The sequence below is a fragment of the Marmota monax genome, unplaced genomic scaffold, assembly GCF_021218885.2.
Source record: "Marmota monax isolate L192 unplaced genomic scaffold, Marmota_monax_Labrador192_F-V1.1 WCK01_AAM20220418_F8-fsc00012, whole genome shotgun sequence".
NCBI classification, from domain to species: Eukaryota; Metazoa; Chordata; class Mammalia; order Rodentia; family Sciuridae; genus Marmota; species Marmota monax.
Genome location: NW_026695227.1, coordinates 25,327,386 through 25,351,537, shown reverse-complemented (window position 1 = coordinate 25,351,537; position 24,152 = coordinate 25,327,386). Strand labels below are relative to the sequence as shown.

The 24,152-nt window shown below is 35.1% G+C and overlaps 1 protein-coding gene across 2 annotated transcripts in view; it reads left to right on the top strand.

Annotated features, from left to right (window-relative positions):
• Pus7l (pseudouridine synthase 7 like) overlaps positions 1-16,061 on the top strand; it is a 38,139-nt gene extending 22,078 nt beyond the window's left edge. For both annotated transcript variants that reach the window (XM_046435944.2, XM_046435943.2), the window contains exons 7-9: positions 1,207-1,484; positions 6,036-6,089; positions 6,911-16,061. In XM_046435944.2, coding sequence (XP_046291900.1) covers positions 1,207-1,484; positions 6,036-6,089; positions 6,911-7,231 — 653 coding nt within the window. In that variant the 3' untranslated portion in view covers positions 7,232-16,061. The remainder of the gene's footprint in view (positions 1-1,206; positions 1,485-6,035; positions 6,090-6,910) is intronic.
• Positions 16,062-24,152: the final 8,091 nt, after the last annotated feature.

The window sequence follows — 24,152 nt, the reverse complement described above, 5'->3', positions numbered from 1 at the left end:
ACACCTAAAGTGCAAGAAATAAAATCAAGAATCAATAAATGGGATGGTATCAAACTAAAAAACTTCTTCATTCCAAAGGAAACAATCAAGAACAGAAACAGTCTACAGAGTGGGAGAAAATCTTTGCCACCTGTACCTCAGATACAGCATTAATCTCCAAGATACATAAAAAACTCAAAAAACTTAACACCAAAAAAATTTAAATAACCCAATCAATAAATGGGCAAAGGAATTGAACAGACACTTCAGAGAAGAAGAAATATGAACGGTCAATAAATATATGAAAAAAAGTTTAATATCACTAGCAATTAGAAAAATGCAAATTAAAACAACACTGAGATTTCATCTCACTCCAGTCAGAATGGCAATTATCAAGAATACAAGTAATAGTAAATGCTGGTGAGGATGTGAGGAGAAAGGTATACTTATACATTGCTGGTGGGACTGCAATTTGGTGCAACCACTCTGGAAAGCAGTATGGAGAGTCCTGAGAACACCTTGAATGGAACCACCATTTGACCCAGTTATCCCACTCCTGGGTATATATCCAAAGGAATTAAACTCAACATATTGTAGTGATGAGGCCACATTAGTGTTTATAGCAGCTCAGTTCTCAATAACTAAGGTATGGAACCAACCTAGGTGTCCTTCAGTAGATGAATGGATAAAGAAAATGTGTTACATATACACAATGGAATATTACTCATCCTTAAAGAAGAATGAAATTATGGCATTTGCTGGTAAATGGATGGAATGGTAGACTATCATCTAAGTGAAATAAGCCAATTTCCAAAAGTGAAAGGCCAAATGTTCTCTCTGATATGTGGATGCTGACTCACAATAGGCAGGGCGCCAGGAGGAAGGAGTGGAGGTTCACCGGATTGGGACAGGGTGGGTTGGAGGGAAAGGGAGGTGGTATGGGAATGGGAAAAACAGTAGAATGAATTGGACATAACTTTCCTTTGTTCATATATGAATACACACCTAGTGTAACTCCACATCATGTACAACCACAAGAATGGGAAGTTATACTCCATGTATGGATAATATATTAAAATACATTGTAATGTTATATATAACTAAAACGAACAAATAAAAAAGTCTTCTTCATATATATGTTGACTGCCTCTCATTTAGACAGCATAAGAAAAATCTCCATAGTGGCTTTTAAATAAAAGTGGCTATCTGATTTGCTTTTCATTTCAGAGGATGCTAAAGGCACACTTTCATTGATGCCTGAATTCAAAGTTCGAGAGAGAGCGTTGTTGGAGGCATTACATCGCTTTGGCATGACAGAGGAGGGTTGTATCCAGGCATGGTTCTCTTTTCCCCATTCCATGCGCTTATTCTATATTCATGCATATAGCAGCAAAATTTGGAATGAGGCAGCGTCTTACCGGCTTGAAACCTATGGATCAAGAGTAGTGGAGGGTGATTTGGTCTGTTTGGATGAAGATGTTGATGAGCATTTTCCAAGTACTAAAGTAAGTATCATTCATCAAGGAGATTTAATTATCATATCAGGGACATTAATTTTCAGAACCTCTGATTTTGGAAACACTTTCAAACTAAGCATACTTTTTATTTATTTTTACTTAGTCTTGATCATCTGCTTCTATTCTCTGTCAATTGAGGATTAACAAGTTAGAAAATGGAAAAATATTGGGGTTGAGGATGTGGCTCAGTGGTAAAGTACTTGCCTCGCATATGTGAGGCACTGGGTTCAATCCCCAGCACCACATAAAAATGAATAAAGATACTGTGTGTTCATTTACAACTAAATAAATATTTAAAAAAAAGAAAATGGAAAAATAAAAATAGTAAGTGGTATGGAGTGAGAATGGTGCATGGTGCCATTTAAAACTTCCTTTAAAGAATTGACTTTAAAAAAAAAACACATGGGCAATGCACAAAACAAGAAAAATTAAAGTCAAAACATAGCAGTTGGGGCTTCATTCCTTTAGCTACCCTAATTTGATTCCCTCCTTGTCTCTGGAAAATCAACCTCTGTTGATTGGCATTTGACTTTCTAGATTTTTCTCCACGCTTTTACATAAATATCCACAGAAAGTGGGGTTTTATTCCATTAGTTAACATTGAGAAAAGAAAAGGCAAGGCTTAGAAGCACAAAACTTAAAATGTCAAAAGAAAAGTAAGTTTTATAATCATGATATACAGAATATGTAATATTACGTTTCTTTTCTATAAATGTGATTTTATGTAAATATGATTTCATAACTGCCTTTTTTCCTCTTAACAATGTTTCTTATTTCAGAGCAACATTTAAAAATTTTTTTTAAATTTGTTCTAATTAGTTATACATGACAGTAGAATGCATTTTTGACACATTGTATACAAATGGAGCACAACTTCTCATTCCTCTGGCTGTATATGGTGCAGAGTCTCACCAGTAGTGTAATCATACATGTATATAGGGTAATAATGTCCATCTCATTCCACCATCCTTCCCATTCCTACATCCCCTCCCCACACCTCACTCCCTTCTACACAATCTAAATTTCCTTCATTCTCTTCTACCCCCATCCCAATTATGGATAAGCATGCACTTATCAGAGAGAACATTTTATAAGCCTTTGGTTTTAGGGGATTGGCTTATTTCACTTAGCATGATTTTTCTCCAGCTCCATCCATTTACTTGCAAATGCCATATTTCATTTTTCTTTAAGGCTGAGTAATATTCCATTGTGCATATGTACAACATTTTCTTTATCCACTCATCTGTTGGAGAGCATCTAACTTGGTTTCATAACTTAGCTATTGTGAATTGAGCTGCTATAAACATTTATGTGGCTGTGTCACTGTAGTGTGCTAATTTTAAGTCCTTTGGGTATAAACTGAGGAGTGGGATAACTGGGTCAAATGGTGGTTCCATTCCAAGTTTTCTGAGGAATCTCCATACTGTTTTCCATAGTGGTTAGATTAACAATGTTTTAATGACATTTACATTAATGAAATTATAACTATTTATATCATAAAAGTTGATCCTTTCATTTTTTTCTCTGTTCAAGTAGTATGTTATCTCTGTGGGTTTTAACTAAATTATGAAACTAGATTCCATAAATTATGTGCGAAAATTTATTTTATAATATTGTAATAAAAAAGGGATAAATGATTGTTTTCCAGCATTATCTTAAGTCAGTCTCCCAAATAAGTTTTAAAGGATTTGAGCAGTGCTTATATATTACATCATATGAGCAATTGAATTTTAAAGAAGAAAAAGACTTTAGAGACTATTTTTTTGTGTGGGGAGGGTACTAGGGATTGAACCCAGGACTGCTTAACCACTGAGCCACATTCCCATCCCCCCCCTTTTTTTTTTATTAATTTAGAGACATTAACTCACTGAGTTACTTAGGACCTTGCTAAGTTGCTGAGGCTGGCTTTGAACTCACGATCCTCCTGCCTCAGCCTTCTGAGCCACTGGGATTACCTGTGAGACTGTTTTTTATAGATAAGAATTAAGATCCAGAGTCACACAAGTAACAGAACTAGAAAGACCCTGCTTCTTGACTCCTAACCCAGATTGGTCTCTACTACATGAAGATAAAAAAGGGGCCAGCATCAAGAACTAGATTGTGGGGCCTGATTTTTCAAAAATTAAGGAAAGATAGATCTGAACTCTGTATAAAGGAAGCATTATTTAAGTTAATGACAAACTCTAGATGTGTGTTTTAGTTTCAAGTAAAACTAATTTAAGGAAAAATCACCAGGAACTTATTCATCCTTATGACTGAAAGTTATGATTGATTCAGATGCAGCTATATCCAGGGACTTAAGCAGTGTTCTAAATAATATGTCTTTTCTTCCTGGCATATGTTTTTGATGGCAAGATAGTTATTAGAAACTCTAGGCTTACTTCTCGTAACTCTATTCATTTTCCTGCAGGAAAGAGGCTTTTCTTTTCCAACAATGTGTACAGGAGCCATGGAATTGAGTCTTAGTGGTTAGGAATGGCCTGGCCTGGGTCACGTGTCCATACCAAACAAATTAATGTAGACTGGAATATCTGACTAAGTCTGTGTTCCTGGGACCATGCCACCTAATGTGTATCTGAGAATTGGAAGAATATCCCCTGGAAAATGAGGGTGCTAGTACAGAAAAGTGGAAGTAAAGGTTATACAAGCCAGACAACAGATGTGTGCTTCACTGTTTCATTAAATGGATGGTTTATAAATATTTAGGTAAGAAAGTGATCACCAGGGGACAGCACTTATTACTAAGAATGGCTATTTGATTGAAACAGACTCTCAAACTGTGGAAAAAGAAATTTAGCAGTTTTATAGGTTTTGTAGTTACATCATGTGGGCAAAGATATGCAAGTGATCTTCTGATAAATAATTAAAAATCAGAAAAATAATTAAAAATCAGAAATAAAAAAAACTTGAGAAAGCTGATCTACTTAAGTCATTCTTTTTTAATTCAAAATAACATTTGCAAGGATAGTTTTGTGATCAGAATTGTATCTATTCTTCTTTTTGGAGCTGGAAAAATTACAGAATTTCCTTCTGCTAACAGAAAAAAGAGACTATATATTTTAAATCTTATTGATTATATTTTATTAGCACTGACAAAAGAAAAGGCATGACAGGGGGCTGGGGATGTGGCTCAAGTGGTAGCACGCTTGCCTGGCATGCATGCGGCCCAGGTTCGATCCTCAGCACCGCATCCAAACAAAGATGTTGAGTCCGCCGAAAACTAAAAAATACATATCAAAAAAAATTTTTTTCTCTCACTCTCTCTCTCTTTAGAAAAAAAAAGAAAAGGCATGACAGGAGGTAAACTATAAAATATGAAGATGAAAAGGAACAAGATTGCTAAAAATGGCATAATTGGGCATGCAATATTATACATCTGTAATTAAAAACTATAGGGGACTAATCTCATTTCCTCTTTTGATGGGTTACTAGATTAACAACTGTATCTGTTTTGTTATTTAATATGCCTATGGATCTATGGAAGACAGATTATACTTATGTGTATGAATCTATGGAAGACAGAAAGCTAGAAGTTTTGATTCAAGAAAGATCATAGTCTTGTATCATTTGTCTACCCCTTGTATTTTGATCAGATCACATCTCGGCATTAGAACTTTATATCATTTCTGAGTGTTGTTAAAAGTGGCTGTTTACCAATAATTGAACAAAAAAACTTAAAATGAGAAAAGAGGAGGGGAATTTCTGATGAGTAGGAAAAATTGAGGGGAAAGCAAGTAGACTTGGGTTGTAGATAGCATATTATATGATGTCTGCTCTAGAAATATCAGAATGCTTTTAATCCTTTTAATGTGATATTTTGGAAATATCAGAATGCTTTAAATCCAAGATGATAGCTGCCTTTATACTTGAACTTTTATATAGAAGAGAAATCAGAATTGTATGGGAGGATCACAAGTTCAAAGCCAGCCTTAGCAACTTAGCGGGGCACTAAGCAATTCAGTGAGACTCTGTATCTAAATAAAATGCAAAAAAGGGCTTGGAATGTGGCTCAGTGGGTAAGTAGACTTGGGATGTAGACACTATATTATATGATATATATTATATATTAAATGTTGATAGCAATAATTTTCAAAATGAATTCATCATGTACATCTTTTTTTTCCCTCCTCTCTGTGACACTTATTACTATTCTATGAAACAAATATTGACAAACACCACACCAGCATAGAGTATTATGATATTTGTTGGGGACAGAGGTTGGTGGCATTAAAGGGGTTTGTTTTACAGAAACAGAGTTTTGATTCACCATAATAAAGAACAACTTATAAATCAGGAAAAGATTGTTGGTTCAGATTAACCCACCATTCTCCTTGTTTTCCAACTTTAGTTATTAATAGTTAAAGCAGGAAGAAATATTCTAGTTTTTATGTAGTCTATGTCTCCAGAGACAAATTATGAAAAGATCTTGTTTGTTTGCATATTCAGTATAGGAATCAAATTATACGCAATAGTTAGAGAAATTTGAGGTAATAATTTTAACATTTGGGAGTTATTCATATATATAAATATTTTAAATAGGTTCATCTGGTGACGGAAGAAGAGGAATCAGCTAACACATATACAATACACCAGGTAAACTTGCTTAAAAAACACGGTCACTAAAATCTAACTGTAAACCTTGTTCCCTAAAGACAGAATGTTGACCAGTTCCCCCTGCTTTAGAGAAATTTTTAAAAACTTTTAAATTAGGCTATAATTTATGTATAAGTTCACTTTACAGTTCTACATGTTTTATAAGCATATAAAGTCATGTGACTGTCATAAAAATCAATATAAAGAATAGTTTCATCTCTTACCCAAATTTCCCTATGTACTTTTTTTTGGCATTGGGATTGAACCCAGGGGTGCCTACCCACTGACACATCTCCAGCCCTTATTTGTATTTTATTTAGAGATTGAGTCTCACTGAGTTGCTGTGCTGGCTTTGAACTCAAGATCCTCCTGCCTCAGCCTCAGGAGCCACTGGGTTTACAGGCATATGCCACTGCAGCCGGCCCCCATGTACTTTTATAGTTAACCTCCACTCCCATCTACAACCCCTGGCAACCACTTATTTATTTTCTGTCAAATGGTATTGCTTTTGAAAGAATGTCATATAAATAGAATCACATCTTTGTAAATGGAATCACCTTAGTTATTGTGAGTCCTTTATTTGTGACTCACAAAAAAGTTTGCTTTTTTCTTTACTTGGTGGCATTAAAAATATTGTAGTTTAGTGTCCAAAGCATGTTGTTGGCTGACTATAGTGTGCATATTTACACACACACACACATATACACCACACATCTTGAACTGTTTTTTACAGATGTAGGTCCCAGTCATAAAAGTAAAATATGATCATACATACATCTTTCTGAAGGCTGTTTCATGTATTTTTTTTTTCCCATTCACAGGTGGTTCTTCCCGTACTTGGATACAATATTCAGTACCCAAAGAATCAAGTAGGGCAATGGTACCAGGAAACACTTAGCAGAGATGGACTACAGACATGTAGGTTTAAAGTACCTACTCTGAAACTGAACATACCAGGATGCTATAGACAGATTTTGAAACATGCCCATAATCTCTCATACCAACTAATGGGAGATCATGATGTCAAAATGGAAGGTTCCCACATCGATGAATCAACTTTATCTCTTTTGATCTCTTTTAATCTTGATGCTTCATGTTATGCCACAGTTTGTCTGAGGGAAGTAATGAAGTATGACATTTAAAACTGATACCCTTAAATAAAAAAAAACAAAACAAAACTGATACCCTTGATTAATTGTGTGTGTGCCAGTCATTGAAGGAAAGGTAGCTAAAATTTCGTGACTGTCTACCATATGCCAAGAGCTTCGTAATTGTTGTCTCCTTTGATTTTTCACAGCATCCTGAGAAGTTGGGGAATTTGATGCTTTAAAGTTCCAGGGGGCATATAGTAAGTAAGTGTCAGGGTCTGAATTTAAGGTCTGTGTGAAAGCCTATGTTGTTTCTATTTTATCATGCTTCAGTGAAATTTATTCTATGTCATAAAGGTGCCAATTGTTTTAAACTGTTAATACCATATATTGCTGTAAGCTAACACTTAAGATAAAAATTGTGAAATAGTATTCATATCCTCTAGCTCCTTGCTTAGAACACAGATGAAACTAGATTGCATTGAAATCATTTATGTTTGGAGAGAAACAGATGAAGCATTTTGCTAATTAATAATGTCATCATGGGCTGGGGTTGTAGCTCAGTGGTAGAGCACTTGCCTAGCACGTATGAGGCCCTGGGTTCAATCCTCAGCACCACATATAAATAAATAAAATAAAAAGTATTGTATCCATCTACAACTAAAAATATTTTTTAAAAAATATCATCCTTTTCTGTTTTTGAAATTATTGTTTATAACTACATATGAGGAAAATATCGTTATCCTTCTTTATAATAGCTATCCCAGGTTATTTATTACCCCTTTATGAAACAAATAATTGATAAAACTTGAAATAAATATTTTCATATAATTTTTATATCCCCACATATATTGATCCCTAGCTTTTGGGGTTATTATCTAAAATACAGACTTTAGAGTCAGATCTCTACTTAGATCCAGCTCTGATAAATTACCAATGAATTTGATTCTTTTTTGAGAATCAAGACAATGTCATCTTCATAAGTGATAAGTAAGAGGATTATTTTTACTTTTTCTGTTGCTAAAAGGAGAAAGCATTTTGCCCATTTCAAAAACTTAATGTTTGTTGATTTCACTGTCTCACATCATGAATCATTCTTTTTAAAAATTATTTTATTTATATATGACAGTGGAATACATTGCAATTCTTATTACACATATAGAGCACAATTTTTCATATCTCTGGTTGTTTACAAAGTATATTCACACCAATTAGTGTCTTCATACATACACTTTGGATAATAATGTTCATCACATTCTACCATCATTTCTAGCCCCATGCACCTTCCCTTCCCTCCCACCCCTCTACCCTATCTAGATTTGGTCTATTCTTCCCATGTTCCCTCTCCCTCCCCCACTATGAATCAACCTCCTTATATCAGAGAAAACATTTGGCATTTGTTTTTTTAGGATTGGCTACCTTCACTTAGCATTATCTTCTCTAACTCCATCCATTTACCTTCAATTGCCATGATTTTATTCTCTTTTATTGCTGAGTAATATTTCATTGTGTATATATGCCACATTTTTTAATCCATTCATCTACTGAAGGGTATCTAGGTTGGTTCTACAGTTTCGCTATTGTAAATTGTGCTGCTATAAATATAGTATCAATCCGAATGACTTTTTGTCAGTTAAATTGTGTTTGGGGGAGAAGGACAGATATGTTTTAATTGAAAAGAGAAGATCTGAGCATCCTTTCATTGCATTATATCATGATGAAGTCTGGAAAACAGTATGGATCATTATATATTAATAACAAGTCACTTTTATCTACTTAAGTCAGTCTAACCATTTAGGGAAAGTCAGCATAAGAAAATTCAAAAGAAGGGAAAAAACTCTTTGCAGTGCAAAATTTGCTTGTTGCAGTATTGTTCTATATGGTAAAAGAAATCAGAAATAATTTCAATGACTGCATTAAATAACCAATATAAATAAAATGAGATATACAAATTGATGGCAAACATGTAGTTATTAAAAATCATGATGAAGGATTTAGTAACATTAGAAACTATTGCTCCCCTAAAAGATGCTACAAATGTAAGTAAGTAACTTACAAATGAGAGGCATGTTGGCATGGTGATTAAAAGCACAAATATTGGAGACAAACTCCCCCAGTTTGAACCCTGGCTCTGCTAGTTATAGCGTTGGGTAAGATACTTAAGTTTCTGAGCTTCAGTTTCAACATTTGTAATAGGAATGTTAATATAGACTTTACTCAGTGCATAAGATTTGTGTGCGGATTTCAAGAGTACTAACTAATATAAGAAGTGCCTAACAAACATTTAAGTTATTATAAATAAATGTCTTAAGGTGCAAGCTTGAAAGAGAAAAAAGAAAAGAAAATGTTCGTTTAAGATGATGAAGTGTTTTTTTTTTTAATACTGAAAAGTTACTGTTTTTGGAATTTTATAACTTGCCAATAAATAAATCTCAAAACAAAATAATTGGATATTATAGCACTATTGATTTTTTTAAAATTGCCTTCAGAGTTTGTTTATTGAGAATGAAGTGATGTTCTTCAGGTAGTAAAATTTTTTTATTAGGAAAAAAATGTTTTAACTTTATTTCATAAGTTATATTCTGTAAATGGAATTAGAAAATGAGTGTATAAATTACAAAAATCTGGGGTTGGGGTTGTAGCTCAGTGGTGGAGTGCTTTCCTAGTATATGTGAAGCACTGGGTTTGATTCTCAGCACCACATATAAATAAATAAAAGTAAAGTTCTATCAACAAGGAAAAATATTTTAAAAAAATTTTCTTGTAAATGTTGAGTATGAAAGGAATAAAATTTGCCATCTTATTTACTTTGCCTCTAGATGGCACTGTAATTTTAGCTATCTTATTTATTTATTTATTTAGTAAATATTTCAGCCATACATGAAGGAAGAAAGAATGACTTACTTTATTTTAAGCTACTATAAAATATATTTAGATATTATTCATGTGGGAAATCATTTTTATGTACCAATAATATTTGCCTTGATAATTTTTTTTTTTCAGTTTAGGAATTGTATTATTGTACTTTGGACTAACTGATGACCAGTCACCCAGATTTTTATACTTTTTATGGGATATTTCAGATCTTCATGAGCATGACCTTTAATTAGTTTCAGTTTTCAAGGTTGTATTTGAAACTGAATAATAGTTTCTATAGATTATTACAGGGAAACAATTTTGAGTTCTTTTTATTAAGATAAAAACACCTGGATGTTTTGTCAGTTGGAAAAAACTAAAGGTTACATGTAACTTTTGATCCAATTGTCATGTATTGAGTGTCTGTTATGCAAGTTTGTCTCATTTTGTCCATATACCCACCCTATGGGGAGGTAGCATCCCCCTTCCCTCTTTTTTGTGGATTAGAAACATATCTGAGTGTTATTGACCTATTTAAGGTCAAAGAAGGTAGTATATAGTTGAATTTGATTATGCTTCATAGATCAGTACTATTTCATCTACTCAGTATTTGCCTTCTGAAGACAGAGTTTTTAGATAAGTTCATTTCTGCTAGCTTGATATTACCTACCATTAGTTAATAGGCATATTGGAGTGTGTCTTGAAACAAGATTTCTTTTGAGATTCATAACTAAAATAGAAATAAAAGAGATCCTCCAGGAAATTTCCAAATCATTTTGGAATATTTTGCAGAATATTTTGGGATTTGTTTTGTAGTGAAATGCAAAACCATATAGGTCCTAAGACGTTATTTTAGATAGTACCTAGTCCAAGTTAAATATCGTTGAAAAAGCATAGCAAGGAAGTTGGAATTCTCTTTTAGTCCTCTCATCAATTTTTCTGCTTAAACCTGATTGATACTAATTTACATATATTAGTAATGCTTGCTGATTTAATTTTTTTTTAGCAGAAACATCTAGGATCTTATGCTCAGGAATATCAGCAGCCAGCAATATCTAACTAGAATTTAGTAAGATTGCTTTGTTTTATTGAATGTGTTTTTCCACTTAATGTGTATTTATGGCAAACAATTTTGGTGTCTAGTCTATGTGATAATACTGTATTTCCTTTAAAACTAAATTTAATTTTAAAGAGGGAGAATCAATTGAAGGGTATTCAGTAAATAACAGTGAAAATATAGCAGTAATTATGATGATAATATGTGAATGATTAAAGTTTAAGAAATACTGGTGTAGTTGAGAACTTTTAATTCAGACATGGGCTCCAATACTATGAATAGAGGTACCTCTGATCAAAATTTAAAAAATTAAAAGGCCTGAGGATATGGCTTAGTGATTAAGCACCTCTGGTACCAAAAAATTAAAATAAAATAAAATTATGAATAGAGGTACTAATGATCACATGTACCATATCTTAAAATTTTACTGATGAAAACCACCGGTGGCAGCTTGGGAGGCTGAGACAGGAGGATCGCAAATTCAAAGCTAGCCCCAGCAAAGGTGAGGCACTAAGCAACTCACTGAAACCCGGTCTCTAAATAAAATCGAAAATAGGGCTGGGGATGTGGCTCAGTGGGTTTGAGTGCCCCTGAGTTCAATCCCCGGAGGGGAAAAATTTTTTTTTTACTGATAAGGAATTCATTTTAGAAAATCCTGTGAAGCACTAAGAATAGTGTCTGGCACCAAGTAAAACTCAGTAAATTTCATCAAGTGTTCTTAGAGTTATTATTACTTCTCTGTGCTCTCTTATAAAATTCTTATTTAATGACTTTCCATTGAGATCAATGTGTTTTGTCATAAAGTCATTAAAATTAGCTTTCACAGAAAGTTTTTTTTTAAATAAGTGGAAATGACTATCTCTAAATCTGGAGATTCAGAAGTTCATTCAAACTATCTAGCAGTGTTTCCCAACATTTTCCATCTGGAAACAACCATTAAGAGACCAAAAAGAGCATGAAACGCTGCATAACTAAATGCAAAGTTTTTTTGTATTAATGAAAGGTTGGAAAAGAGATTGGAGGAATGCTCAAAAGGTAGCAAAATGGGACATTTTTTTCTCAACTTCTGAAATGTTTGCATTTTATTTTATTTTAATTTTTTGGTACCAGAGACACTTAATCACTAAGCCATATCCTCAGGCCTTTAAATTTTTAAATTTTGAAACAGGGTCTTTCTAAGTTGCTGAGGCTGGCTTTGAACTTGCAATCTTCCTGCCGTAGCCTCTTGAGTAGCTGGGATTACAGGTGTGTGCCAGTGTGCCTGGCTAATATGGTTGGGTATTAATTCTGCAAATAAAAACCTTGAAGACTACTTGAGTTTCAGAAAGTAGAAGGTAAAAGAATTGATGGATTATGATTGTGTTTATTCAGAGTGGTTCTGGTAGTCCATGCCAACAAATAATGCCAGGGAGAGAATCTATGCATTATACCTTTTAATAGTGCCAATGACAGCTTAGTACTCTAGTTTAAAATTTAGTGCCTGTATTAGGAATTTTTTGTTTTCACATTTCCGGTAGCATCCATCTTAGGGAGAGCTGATGTCTATGGAACTATTTTAATCTGGTTTTTTAAACCTTCTGCTTTACACTTTTTTTTTTTTTTTTGGCCACTAAGCAGCACCAAATATAATAGTCTACAAATACTTGAATGACTCTAAATTAAAGGCACTCTATGATCTGCAGTGAGAAAGACAAATACAAGATAATAACCCTATTTTTGAGGGGATAATAGTGTTATATTCTATAGCTTTTCATTTGATTTGAAATACACTTGCAAATATAATATGCAGACTAAATGACAAAGAGAAAAAGAAGCAACATCTTTATATTTTATGGCTCACTATATGTTGCTTGTCCTCTCAGCACCCTATTCTAATCCTTAAATGATACTTATATTAGCATTACTAAGAAGTTTGAGATGTTCTTAAAATATATTTTGAACTATTCGGTCCAAATGCTGCTTTCTAAATATCTACTGGTTTCAAGAATGGGAAATAATGTTAATGGAGTTAATCTTGTGTAATTTCAGTGTGGATTGTCAGAAATGCCTCGAAGTAAAGAAAATGAGTCTAATCTTCTTAAGCAATTTATTCTTTCAGAGACTTTGAGGCAGGACTCTCTATTACTAAAGAAATATTTTGATTATGGGAAGAAGTCAGGATATCCATGAAATCATTTAAATGTAGACATTGGAAAACATTAAAATTATAAGATATATTAAACTATCTTCTTAATTTTAAGTCTTCTTAATCTTAAGTGTTCTTAATAAATACCCAACTCAGCCACAAATGTTGAAATAAAACCCTGTTATAAGGAGGAAAATTAAACAATGAAGGCAAAATTAGAGCTATTTGGTTGTTTTAAAAGGGAAAAGATCAATGAGCTGGTCAATTCTTAGCTGAAGGTGTTTGGGCATCAGGATCTGGTTGAGAATGGAAGGGGATAGGAACTCAATTCTTTTTTTTTTTAAATTTTTTATTGTTGGCTGTTCAACTCAATTCTTTATGCTTTTATACTAAGCCACCCTTTTTGCAGTAAGCCTTAGTGACATTTTCTTAGACTGGTTAGGTCAGGATTCTGAATTTTTTACTACAATAGGGTTTAACCTTAACTGATTGTTTCCACCCCAACCCCCGGTCATAAAAGACTAGTGTTCTTTTCTAAAAAGGGAAGGTGAAGATTCTGTTAAAACCTATAATTCCCCTTAGGTTATAATAAAATGGATTTTTTTTTTGCACATGATTTTCAAGAGGAACCTAATTTTAATTACATTTTTTAATGCTATGTAAACAATAAAGCAGTTTTCACATAGGGGAACACTTATTCTGAGTTCAAAGAGCATTCTCTTTGAATTTCATAGTGAAACCTTTGATGACTCTATTTTCTATGTTCATATCTTCTTTTCTTTAGATTATTGTGCTAATTATCTAACTGGGTGGTCTTTATTCTTTATTCTAGCCAGTCTATCTTCTACACTAATGTCAGTAATTTTTCTAAAAGTAGAAAATCTGATCTTGTAATTATTTTTAGGCTACATAATGTTTCAGTATTAATGGAATAAAAGTCAAAACCCCTCAAAGTAGCACATGTAGACAGGATGTGATAAGAAATTTTATGCCAAAATTTAGGTAAAATGGAAAGCTCATTAAAAATGTAATTTAGTGATATTATGTCACCAAAATATACTACAATTGAATAATCTTACAACCATTAAATGAACCAGTTTCCTAACATTTTTCTGTATAGAAAAATTTAACCCTGGATGACTTTAATGACTGGTTCTACTAAATATTCAAAAGTGATGAATTAGAATCTGTACAAACTCTTCTAGAGATTAGAAAAATGTGGAACAGTCCCCAACTTATTTTATGAGGCCACAAGTCTAATATAACATTGTTGGCATTCAAGAAATTCTTCATAAATCCTCCCTACTAACAAATCCCCACCCACGAAGTTATCTTTATTCCAGCTTTAATCATAACTTTCTTCCTTTTCTTTATAGCTTCACTACCTCTATATTCATTTACATATAAAATTGTATAGGTTAGCCCATTTTTAAACTTTGTGTGAATGGAATCATACACATCTTTATTTGTGTCTTGTTATAATATTATTTGTTAATATATTGTAAATTTTTATTTTCAGACTGTCATGCAACTTGGATGTGGTTACATAAATACATGCTTTTAAAATATTCTTTAAAGTTCACAGACAAACACATATTGGGCTTGCATTTTAAGCATTTTAGGGCATAATAGTCTTTGAGATAACTTCTAAACACAGCAAAGGAAGAAAACATAATGAAATTTTTGCTTATGGAATAGAAAAAAGTATTTTCAAACTATGCATCTAATAGGGGATTAATATTTAAAATATATAAAAGCTCAACCCCATATCAAGAAAGCAAATAACTAAATTTTAAAATAGGCAAAGGCCAGGTACAGTGATGCATTCCTATAATCCCAGTGACTCAAGTGGCTAAGGCAGGAAGATTGCAGATTCAAGGCCTGCCTCAGAAATTTAGCAAGATCCTGTCTCAAAATAAAATAATAATATAATTTAAAAAAGGACTGGTGATACAGCTTCTTTTCAATCCCCAGCACCTCTCCAAAGTGGACAAAGGGCTCTAGTTAACATTTCTTAAAAGAAAACAAATGTTCAATGAGCTTATCAGAAAACATTTAACATCCTGATCATCAGGGAAACATAAATTAATATTACAATGAAATATGACTTCACACCTTTTAGGATGGCTATCATAAAAAATGAAAGATAACAAGTGTTTGAGAAGACCTGGAGAAAGAGAACCCTTATACACTGTCGATGGGAATGTAAATTAGTTTAACCATTATGAAAAATAGCATGGAGTTTACACACACACACACAAATACTACCATATAATTCAGCAATCCCACTACTGGGTGCATTTACAAAGAAAATGAAATCAGTATGTCAGAAAGATAACTGAATTCCCTCATTCATTGCAGCACTATTTATAATAGCTAAATATTTATAATAGCTAAGGTGTAAGTGTCCATCAGCAGATGAACAGATAAGAAAATATGGTATGTATATACAGTAGAATACAATTGTGCCTTTAAAAAGAAGAGTGTTTTGTTATTTGTGAAGACATGGATGGTTCTAGAGGACATTATGTTAAGTGAAATAAGCTAAACATAGAAAGACAAGTACTGCCATGATCTCATATGTGGAGTCCAAAAAAGTTGATCTCATACAAGTTGAGAGTAGGATAGTGGTTACCAGAAACTGAAAAAGGATGGAGGGTTCAGGGGATGTTGGTCAAGGAATACAAAATTTCAGTTGGACATGAGAAACAAGTTCAAAAACCTGTTGTACAACATGGTGACTATAGTTAGCAACAATGTATTGTACACTTGAAAATTGCTGAGACTAGATTTTAATTGTTCTCACCACACACACTAAAATGAGGTAATGCGTATGCTAATTTAGCCATTCCACATTGTATATTATTATACATTATATATATATATATATATATATATATATATATATATATATATATATATATAATTATTATATATTTCAAAGCATCGTATTGTACACATTAAATATATTCAATACATTTGCCAATTAAAAAATAAAAGAGAAACCAGAATGTATTACAATACTTATTACATATATAGAGCACAATTTTTCGTATCTATGGTTGTATACATAATATAACCATCATTAAAAATATTTTGTAAATGAATTGGTATTTTTTTAACTGCAACTTTTGTAACTTGTTATTTTGTTTACTGTGTTATCTTAAGAGAGACATTATACTGGGAATAATTTTTATCTGATTTTCCTGAATAAAGTTATGCTGTTAACTTTAACCCATTTAATTCAGTAATAAGTGCCTCTGGGGAGTGATTAATTTTGTTTAGAGGTTTGAAAAAGTCAAGAGATTCTTAAAACCAAAAGCATATACCAGAGAGAAACAGCTTTAGCCTAAATGCTGTCCCATTCAAAAAAGCACCACAGGGACTCCTTCAGGAAGCATCTTGAATATCTCACTTTTCAAATACAAATCAGTGGTGTTTAGGAACTTTGTCATTATTCTTCCTTCAACACCCATATGATAAATGACACCCATATAATAAGTCAGTATAAGTGGGCTGATTCTTAATTTGTGCTTACAGAATCTCTGGTCCTCCCCAGGACCTTTTCATTAAGTCTGAGATCAAAACTAATTTCCCACTAAGTTGATATTTGTCTTTTTAATTTTCTCTCATTTTCCCAAAAGCTTAAAGTTATGTGATACCACAGTAGATTCGGTGCAGAAGTATATGGGGAAATCCAATTGTCTTTTATTGGTCCTGGTATTAAAGTGATTTTTTAAAAAAATGTAAAACAAATCTATGCTTCTCACTAAATTTAATTAGAAGTTTTTATTTTTACTGACTGTAATGTATTCTAGTGGGTGGTAGGTTTATTATTATCATTTTAAATGAATTAATATCTAAAACATCTCTCAGTTTCAATTTCTAATACAGTAAATATTATACACATAACTGTCAGAAAATGCTCTTTGAGTGTGTAAAGGGATCTTGACAAGGATACCCACGCTCACTACTCCTATTCAACATAGTCCTTGAAACTTTAGCCAGAGCAATCAGGCAAGAAAGGGAAATTAAAAGGATTCACAAATAGGAAAAGAAGAGGTCAACTTATCTCTGCTAATGACATGATCCTGTATTTAGAAGATGGAGAAAACTTCACCAGAAGGCTTGTAGAGTTGACAAATGAATTCAATAAAGTTTCAGGATATAAGATCAGCATACATCAATCAATTGCTTTCCTATTCTCCTATAATGAATCTGCTGAAAAAAAAATGAGGAAAGCTGTCTCATTCACAATAACCTAAAAAAACAAAACAAAACAAAAAACCTGGAAACTGGGAAATTAACAAAGTTGGTGAAGGACCTCTACAATGAAAATGATAGAACACTAAAGAAAAGTTAAAGAAGACAGTAGATAAGAGAAAGACTTCTCATGTTCTTTGATAGGCAGAAGTTTTTTTATTTATATATAACAGCAGAATGCATTACAATACTTATTACATATATAGAGCACAATTTTCCGTATCTCTGGTTGTATACATAGTGTATTCACACCAATTCGTGTCTTTATACATGTACTTTGGATAATAATGATCATCACATTCAACCATCATTAAATACCCCATGCCCCTCTCCTTCCCCTCCCACCTTCTGCCCTCTCTAGAGTTTGTCTATTCCTCTCATACTGCCTCTCCCTATCTCACTATGAATCAGCCTCCTTATATCAAAGAAAACATTCAGCATTTGGTTTTTTGGGATTGACTAACTTCACTTAGCATTATCTTCTCTAACTCCATCCATTTACCTGCAAATGCCATGATTTTATTCTATTTTATTGCTGAGTAATATTCCATTGTGTATATATGCCACATTTTTTTTTTATCCATTCATCTATTGAAGGGCATCTAGGTTGGTTCCACAATTTAGCTATTGTGAATTGTGCTGCTATAAACATTGATGTGGCTGTGTCCCTGTAGTATGATGTTTTTAAGTCCTTTGGGTATAGACGGAGAAGAGGGATAGCTGGATCAAATGGTGGTTCCATTCCCAATTTTCGAAGAAATCTCCATTCTTCTTTCCATATTAGCTGCATCAGTTTGCAGTCCTACCAACAGTGTATGAGTGTACCTTTTTCCCCACATCCTCGCCAACAGTTATTGTTGTTTGTATGCATAATAGCTGCCATTCTGACTAGAGTGAGATGAAATCTTAGAGTGGTTTTGATTTGCATTTCTCTAATTGCTAATGATGATGAACGTTTTTTCATGTGTTTGTTGACTGATTGTATATCATCTTCTGAGAAGTGTCTCTTCCGGTCCTTGGGCCATTTATTGATTGGGTTTTTGGTTTTTTGATGTCTAGTTTTTTGAATTCTTTATATGACCTAGTGATTAGTGCTCTATCTGATGTGTGAGGGGTAAAGATGTAGGCTCTCTTTTCGCCTCACAGATTGTTTCTTTTGTTGAGAAGAAACTTTCAATTTGAGTCCATCCCATTTATTGATTCTTAGTTTTAATTCTTGTGCTATAGGAGTCTTATTAAGGGAGTTGGGGCCTAATCACACATGATGGAGATTAGGGCCTACTTTTTCTTCTATTAGACTCAGAGTCTCTGGTTGTATTCCTAAGTCCTTGATCCATTTTGAGTTGAGTTTTGTGCATGGTGAGATAGGGGTTTAATTTCATTTTGTTGCATATGGATTTCTAGTTTCCCAGCACCAATTGTTGAAGAGGCTATTTTTTCTCCAATGCATGTTCCTGGCACCTTTGTCTAATATAAGATAATTGTAGTTTTGTGGGTTAGTCTCTGTGTCCTCTATTCTGTACCATTGGTCTACCAGTCTGTTTTGGTGCCAATACCATGCTGTTTTTGTTACTATTGCTCTGTATTATAGGTTAAGGTCTGGTATAGTGATGCCACCTGTTTCACTCTTCCTGCTAAGAATTGCTTTATCTATTCTGGGTCTCTTACTTTTCTAGATGAATTTCATGACTACTTTTTCTATTTTTATGAGGAATGTCATTGGGATTTTGATCGGAATTGCATTAAATCTGTATAGTGCTTTTGGTAGTGTGGTCATTTTGATAATATTAATTCTGCCTATCCAAGAGCAAGGTAGATCTTTCCATCTTCTAAGGTCTTCTTTGATTTCTTTCTTTAGGGTTCTGTAATTTTCATTATATAGATCTTTCACCTAAGTTGATTCACAAGTATTTTATTTGTTTTGAGGCTATTATAAATGGGGTACTTTTCCTCATTTCCCTTTCTGAGGATTTGTCACTCATATACAGAAATGCCTTTGATTTATGGGTGTTGATTTTATATCCTGCTACTTCGCTGAATTCATTTACTAGTTCTAGAAGTTTTCTGGTAGAACTTTTAGGGACTTCTAGGTATAGAATCATATCATCAGCAAATAGTGCCAATTTGAGTTCTTCTTTTTCTATCTGTATCCCTTTAATTTCTTTCATGTGTCTAATTGCTCTGGCCAGTGTTTCAAGAACTATGTTAAATAGAAGTGGTGAAAGAGGGCATCCCTGTCTTGTTCCAGTTTTTAGAGGGAATGCTTTCAAATTTTCTCCATTTAGAATGATATTGGCCTGGGGCTTAGCATAGATAGCCTTTATGATGTTGAGATATGTTCCTGTTATCTCTAGTTTTTCTAGTGTTTTGAACATAAAGAGGTGCTGTATTTTGTCAAATGCTTTTTCTGCATTGATTGAGATGATCATATGATTCTTATCTTTAAGTTTATTGATGTGATGAATTACATTTATTGATTTTCATATGTTGAATGAACCTTGCATCCCTGTGATGAAACCCACTTGATCATGGTGCACGATCTTTTTGATATGTTTTTGTATTCGATTTGCCAGAATTTTATTAAGATTTTTGCATCTGGCCCTGGCCCAGGGCTGGGGAGCCTGCGGAGGCTGCTTCTTGGAGTCTGCTCTTATCAAAGCATACACCGAGCACGGAGCGGCCGAGTTACGGCTCCCGGAACTGCCCTGGCCCAGGGCTAGGAGCCCGCGGAAACTGCTTCTCGGTCCGGGTCCTGCTGAGGGCCGGTCAGGACTCACCCGTTGCTTTGGTTGCCCGGCAAGGGGAACGAAATGCTGCCATTCGCATAGGATACCAACATGGCAGAGATCTGATGTCATCAGAAAGTGGCAGAGGAGAGAACTTCATCAATACCAGCGGTGACAGAAACAGTTGGTCTCCTGGTAGGGGGGGTGAGGCACAGACACCCTAGTCTCTCTCGATTTGCGTCGAGCCAGAGGGGAGGAGCCGGGCCGCTGCCAGCGCCCTGAGCAGGCCCAGCAGCTCGCCGGCGTGGTGACCGCGTGACCCCAATTGGAGAGGGGGCGGAGCGGAGCCGCCACCCGCGCCCGCAAGGTGGGCAGACCTGTGACAGACTGGTGGGTCAGGCCCAGCGGCCTGCCAGCGTGGTACACACGTCACCCCAACTGGAGTAGGGGCAGAGCAGATCCTTCGCCTACGCCCGGATCAGGCCCTGCCGGTGTGGTGGTCACGTGACCCCAATTGGAGTGGGGGTGGAGCGAAACTGCCACCCGTGTCCGCAGGGTGAGCAGACCTGTGACCAACCTGCAGATCAGGCACAGCGGTCCGCAGGCGTGGTAGGAGGGGCAGGGCAGAACCACTGCACGCACCTCCAAAGTAGGCAGACCTGCGACAGACCAGCGGATCAGGCCCAGGAGCCTGCTGGCGTGGAAGCAGAATCGCCACCCGTGCCAGGAACAGGCCCAGCAACCTGCCGGTGGGGTAGTCACGACACCCCAATTGGAGTAGGGGCAGAGCAGAGCCACCACCCGTGCCCGAAAGGTGGGCAGATCTGCGACCGACCAGCGGGACAGGCCCAGTGGCCTGCCGGTATGACAGACATGTCACCCCATTTGGAGTAGGGGCAGAGTAGAGACGCCGCCCGCGCCTGCAGGGTAGGCAAACCTGCAACCGACCGGTGGATCAGGCCCAGTGGCCTGCCGGCGTGGTACACTCGTCACCCCAATTGGAGTAGGGGCAGAACAGAGCCGCCGCCAGAGCCCAGAACAGGCCCAGTGACCTGCCGGCGTGGTAGTCATGACACCCCAATTGGAATAAGGAGAGAGCAGAGCCGCCGCCCGCGCCTGCAGGAAAGAAACGCAAGCAGTATGAAAAGACAAGGAAAGAAAGGACCACAGCAATGCAGGTCAACGCAACTTTAGAAGAGGTAACAGCTGCAGCAGATGGAATGTCAGATAAAGAATTCAGGATATACATGCTTCAGATGATCTGGAGTATCAAGGAAGACATTAGACAGCAAAATCAGACAATGAAAGATCACTTCCACAATGAATTTCGCAAACAAATCCAGGAAGCAAAGGATCAACTTTACAGGGAGATAGAGGTTATAAAAAACAAACAAACAGAAATCCTAGAAATGCAGGAAGCAATAAACCAACTTAAAAACTCAATGGAGAATACTACCAGCAGAGTAGAACACTTAGAAGATAGAACATCAGACAAGGAAGACAAAGTATTTCAACTGGAAAACAACATAGACAGCTCAGCAAGACTGTTAAGAAACCATGAGCAGAACATCCAAGAAATATGGGATAACATTAAGAGACCAAACTTAAGAGTCATTGGGATACAGGAAGGTACAGAGCTCCAAACCAAAGGAATGAGCAGTCTATTCAATGAAATAATACGAGAAAACTTCCCAGACTTGAAGAATTAGACAGAATCCCAAATCCTAGAAGCCTACAGGACGCTGAATGTGCAAAATCATAAGAGATCCACACCTAGACACATTATAATGAAGATGCCCAACATACAGAATAAGGAGAGAATTTTAAAAGCTACAAGAGAAAGGAAGCAGATCACATTTAGGGGTAAGCCAATCAGGATAACAGCTGATCTTTCAACACAAACTCTGAAAGCTAGAAGATCCTGGAATAACATATTTCAAACACTGAAAGAAAATGGGTTCCAACCAACAATTGTGTATCCAGCGAAATTAAGCTTCAGGATGGAAGATGAAATTAAAACCTTCCACGATAAACAAAAGTTTAAAGAATTTGCAGCTAGAAAACCATCTCTTCAAAACATCCTCGCCAAAGCATTACAGGAAGAGGAAATGGAAAATAACAATGAAAACCAACAGTGGGAGGTAGGACAGTAAAGGGGGGGAAATAATCAAAGAGGAAAACAAACCATGTTTAGTAACATAAATAAACAAATATGACTGGAAGAACAACCCATATCTCAATAATAACCCTAAATGTTAATGGCTTAAACTCACCAATCAAGAGACACAGGCTAGTAGAATGGATCACAAAACAAGACCCAACAATATGCTGCCTACAGGAGACGCATTTGATAGGAAAAGACATACATAGGCTGAAGGTGAAAGGTTGGGAAAAATCATATCACTCATATGGACTTCGGAAACAAGCAGGAGTGTCCATACTCATATCAAATAAAATAGATTTCAAGCCAAAGTTAATCAAAAGGGATAAAGAGGGACACTACATACTGCTTAAGGGAACCATACACCAACAAGACATAACAATCATAAATATTTATGCCCCAAACAATGGTGCAGCTATGTTCGTCAAACAAACTCTTCTCAAGTTCAAGAGTCTAATAGACCACCATACAATAATCATTGGAGACTTCAACACACCTCTCTCGCCACTGGACAGATCTTCCAAACAAAAGTTGAATAAGGAAACTATAGAACTCAATAACACAATTAATAACCCAGACTTAATTGACATATATAGAATGTAACACCCAACATCAAGCAGTTACACTTTTTTCTCAGCAGCACATGGATCCTTCTCAAAAATAGATCATATGTTATGTCACAGGGCAACTCTCAGACAATATAAAGGAGTAGAGATAATACCATGCATCTTATCTGATCATAATGGAATGAAACTGAAAATCAACGATAAAAGAAGGAAGGAAAAAGCATACATCACTTGGAGAATGAACAATAGGTTACTGAATGATCAATGGGTTATAGAAGACATCAAGGAGGAAATTAAAAAATTCTTAGAGATAAATGAAAACACAGACACAACATATCGGAATCTATGGGACACATTGAAAGCAGTTCTGAGAGGAAAATTCATTGCTTGGAGTTCATTCCTTAAAAAAAGGAAAAACGATCAAATAAATGATCTCATACTTCATCTCAAAATCCTAGAAAAAGAAGAGCAAAACAACAGCAAAAGAAGTAGAAGGCAAGAAATAATGAAAATCAGAGCTGAAATTAATGAAATCGAAACAAAAGAAACAATTGAAAAAATTGACAAAACTAAAAGTTGGTTCTTTGAAAAAATAAACAAAATCGACAGACCCTTAGCCATGCTAGCGAAGAGAAGAAGAGAGAGAACTCAAATTACTAGCATACGGGATGAAAAAGGCAATATCACAACAGACACTTCAGAAATACAGAAGATAATCAAAAATTATTTTGAATCCTTGTACTCCAATAAATTAGAAGATAGTGAAGGCATCGATAAATTTCTTAAGTCATATGATCTGCCCAGATTGAGTCAGGAGGATATAGACAACCTAAACAGACCAATATCAATTGAGGAAATAGAAGAAACCATCAAAAGACTACCAACTAAGAAAAGCCCAGGACCGGATGGGTATACAGCAGAGTTTTACAAAACCTTTAAAGAAGAACTAATACCAATACTTTTCAAGCTACTTCAGGAAATAGAAAAAGAGGGAGAACTTCCAAATTCATTCTACGAGGCCAACATCACCCTGATACCTAAACCAGACAAAGACACTTCAAAGAAAGAAAACTACAGACCAATATCTCTAATGAACCTAGATGCAAAAATCCTCAATAAAATTCTGGCGAATCGGATACAAAAACATATCAAAAAAATTGTGCACCATGATCAAGTAGGATTCATCCATGGGATGCAAGGCTGGTTCAATATACGGAAATC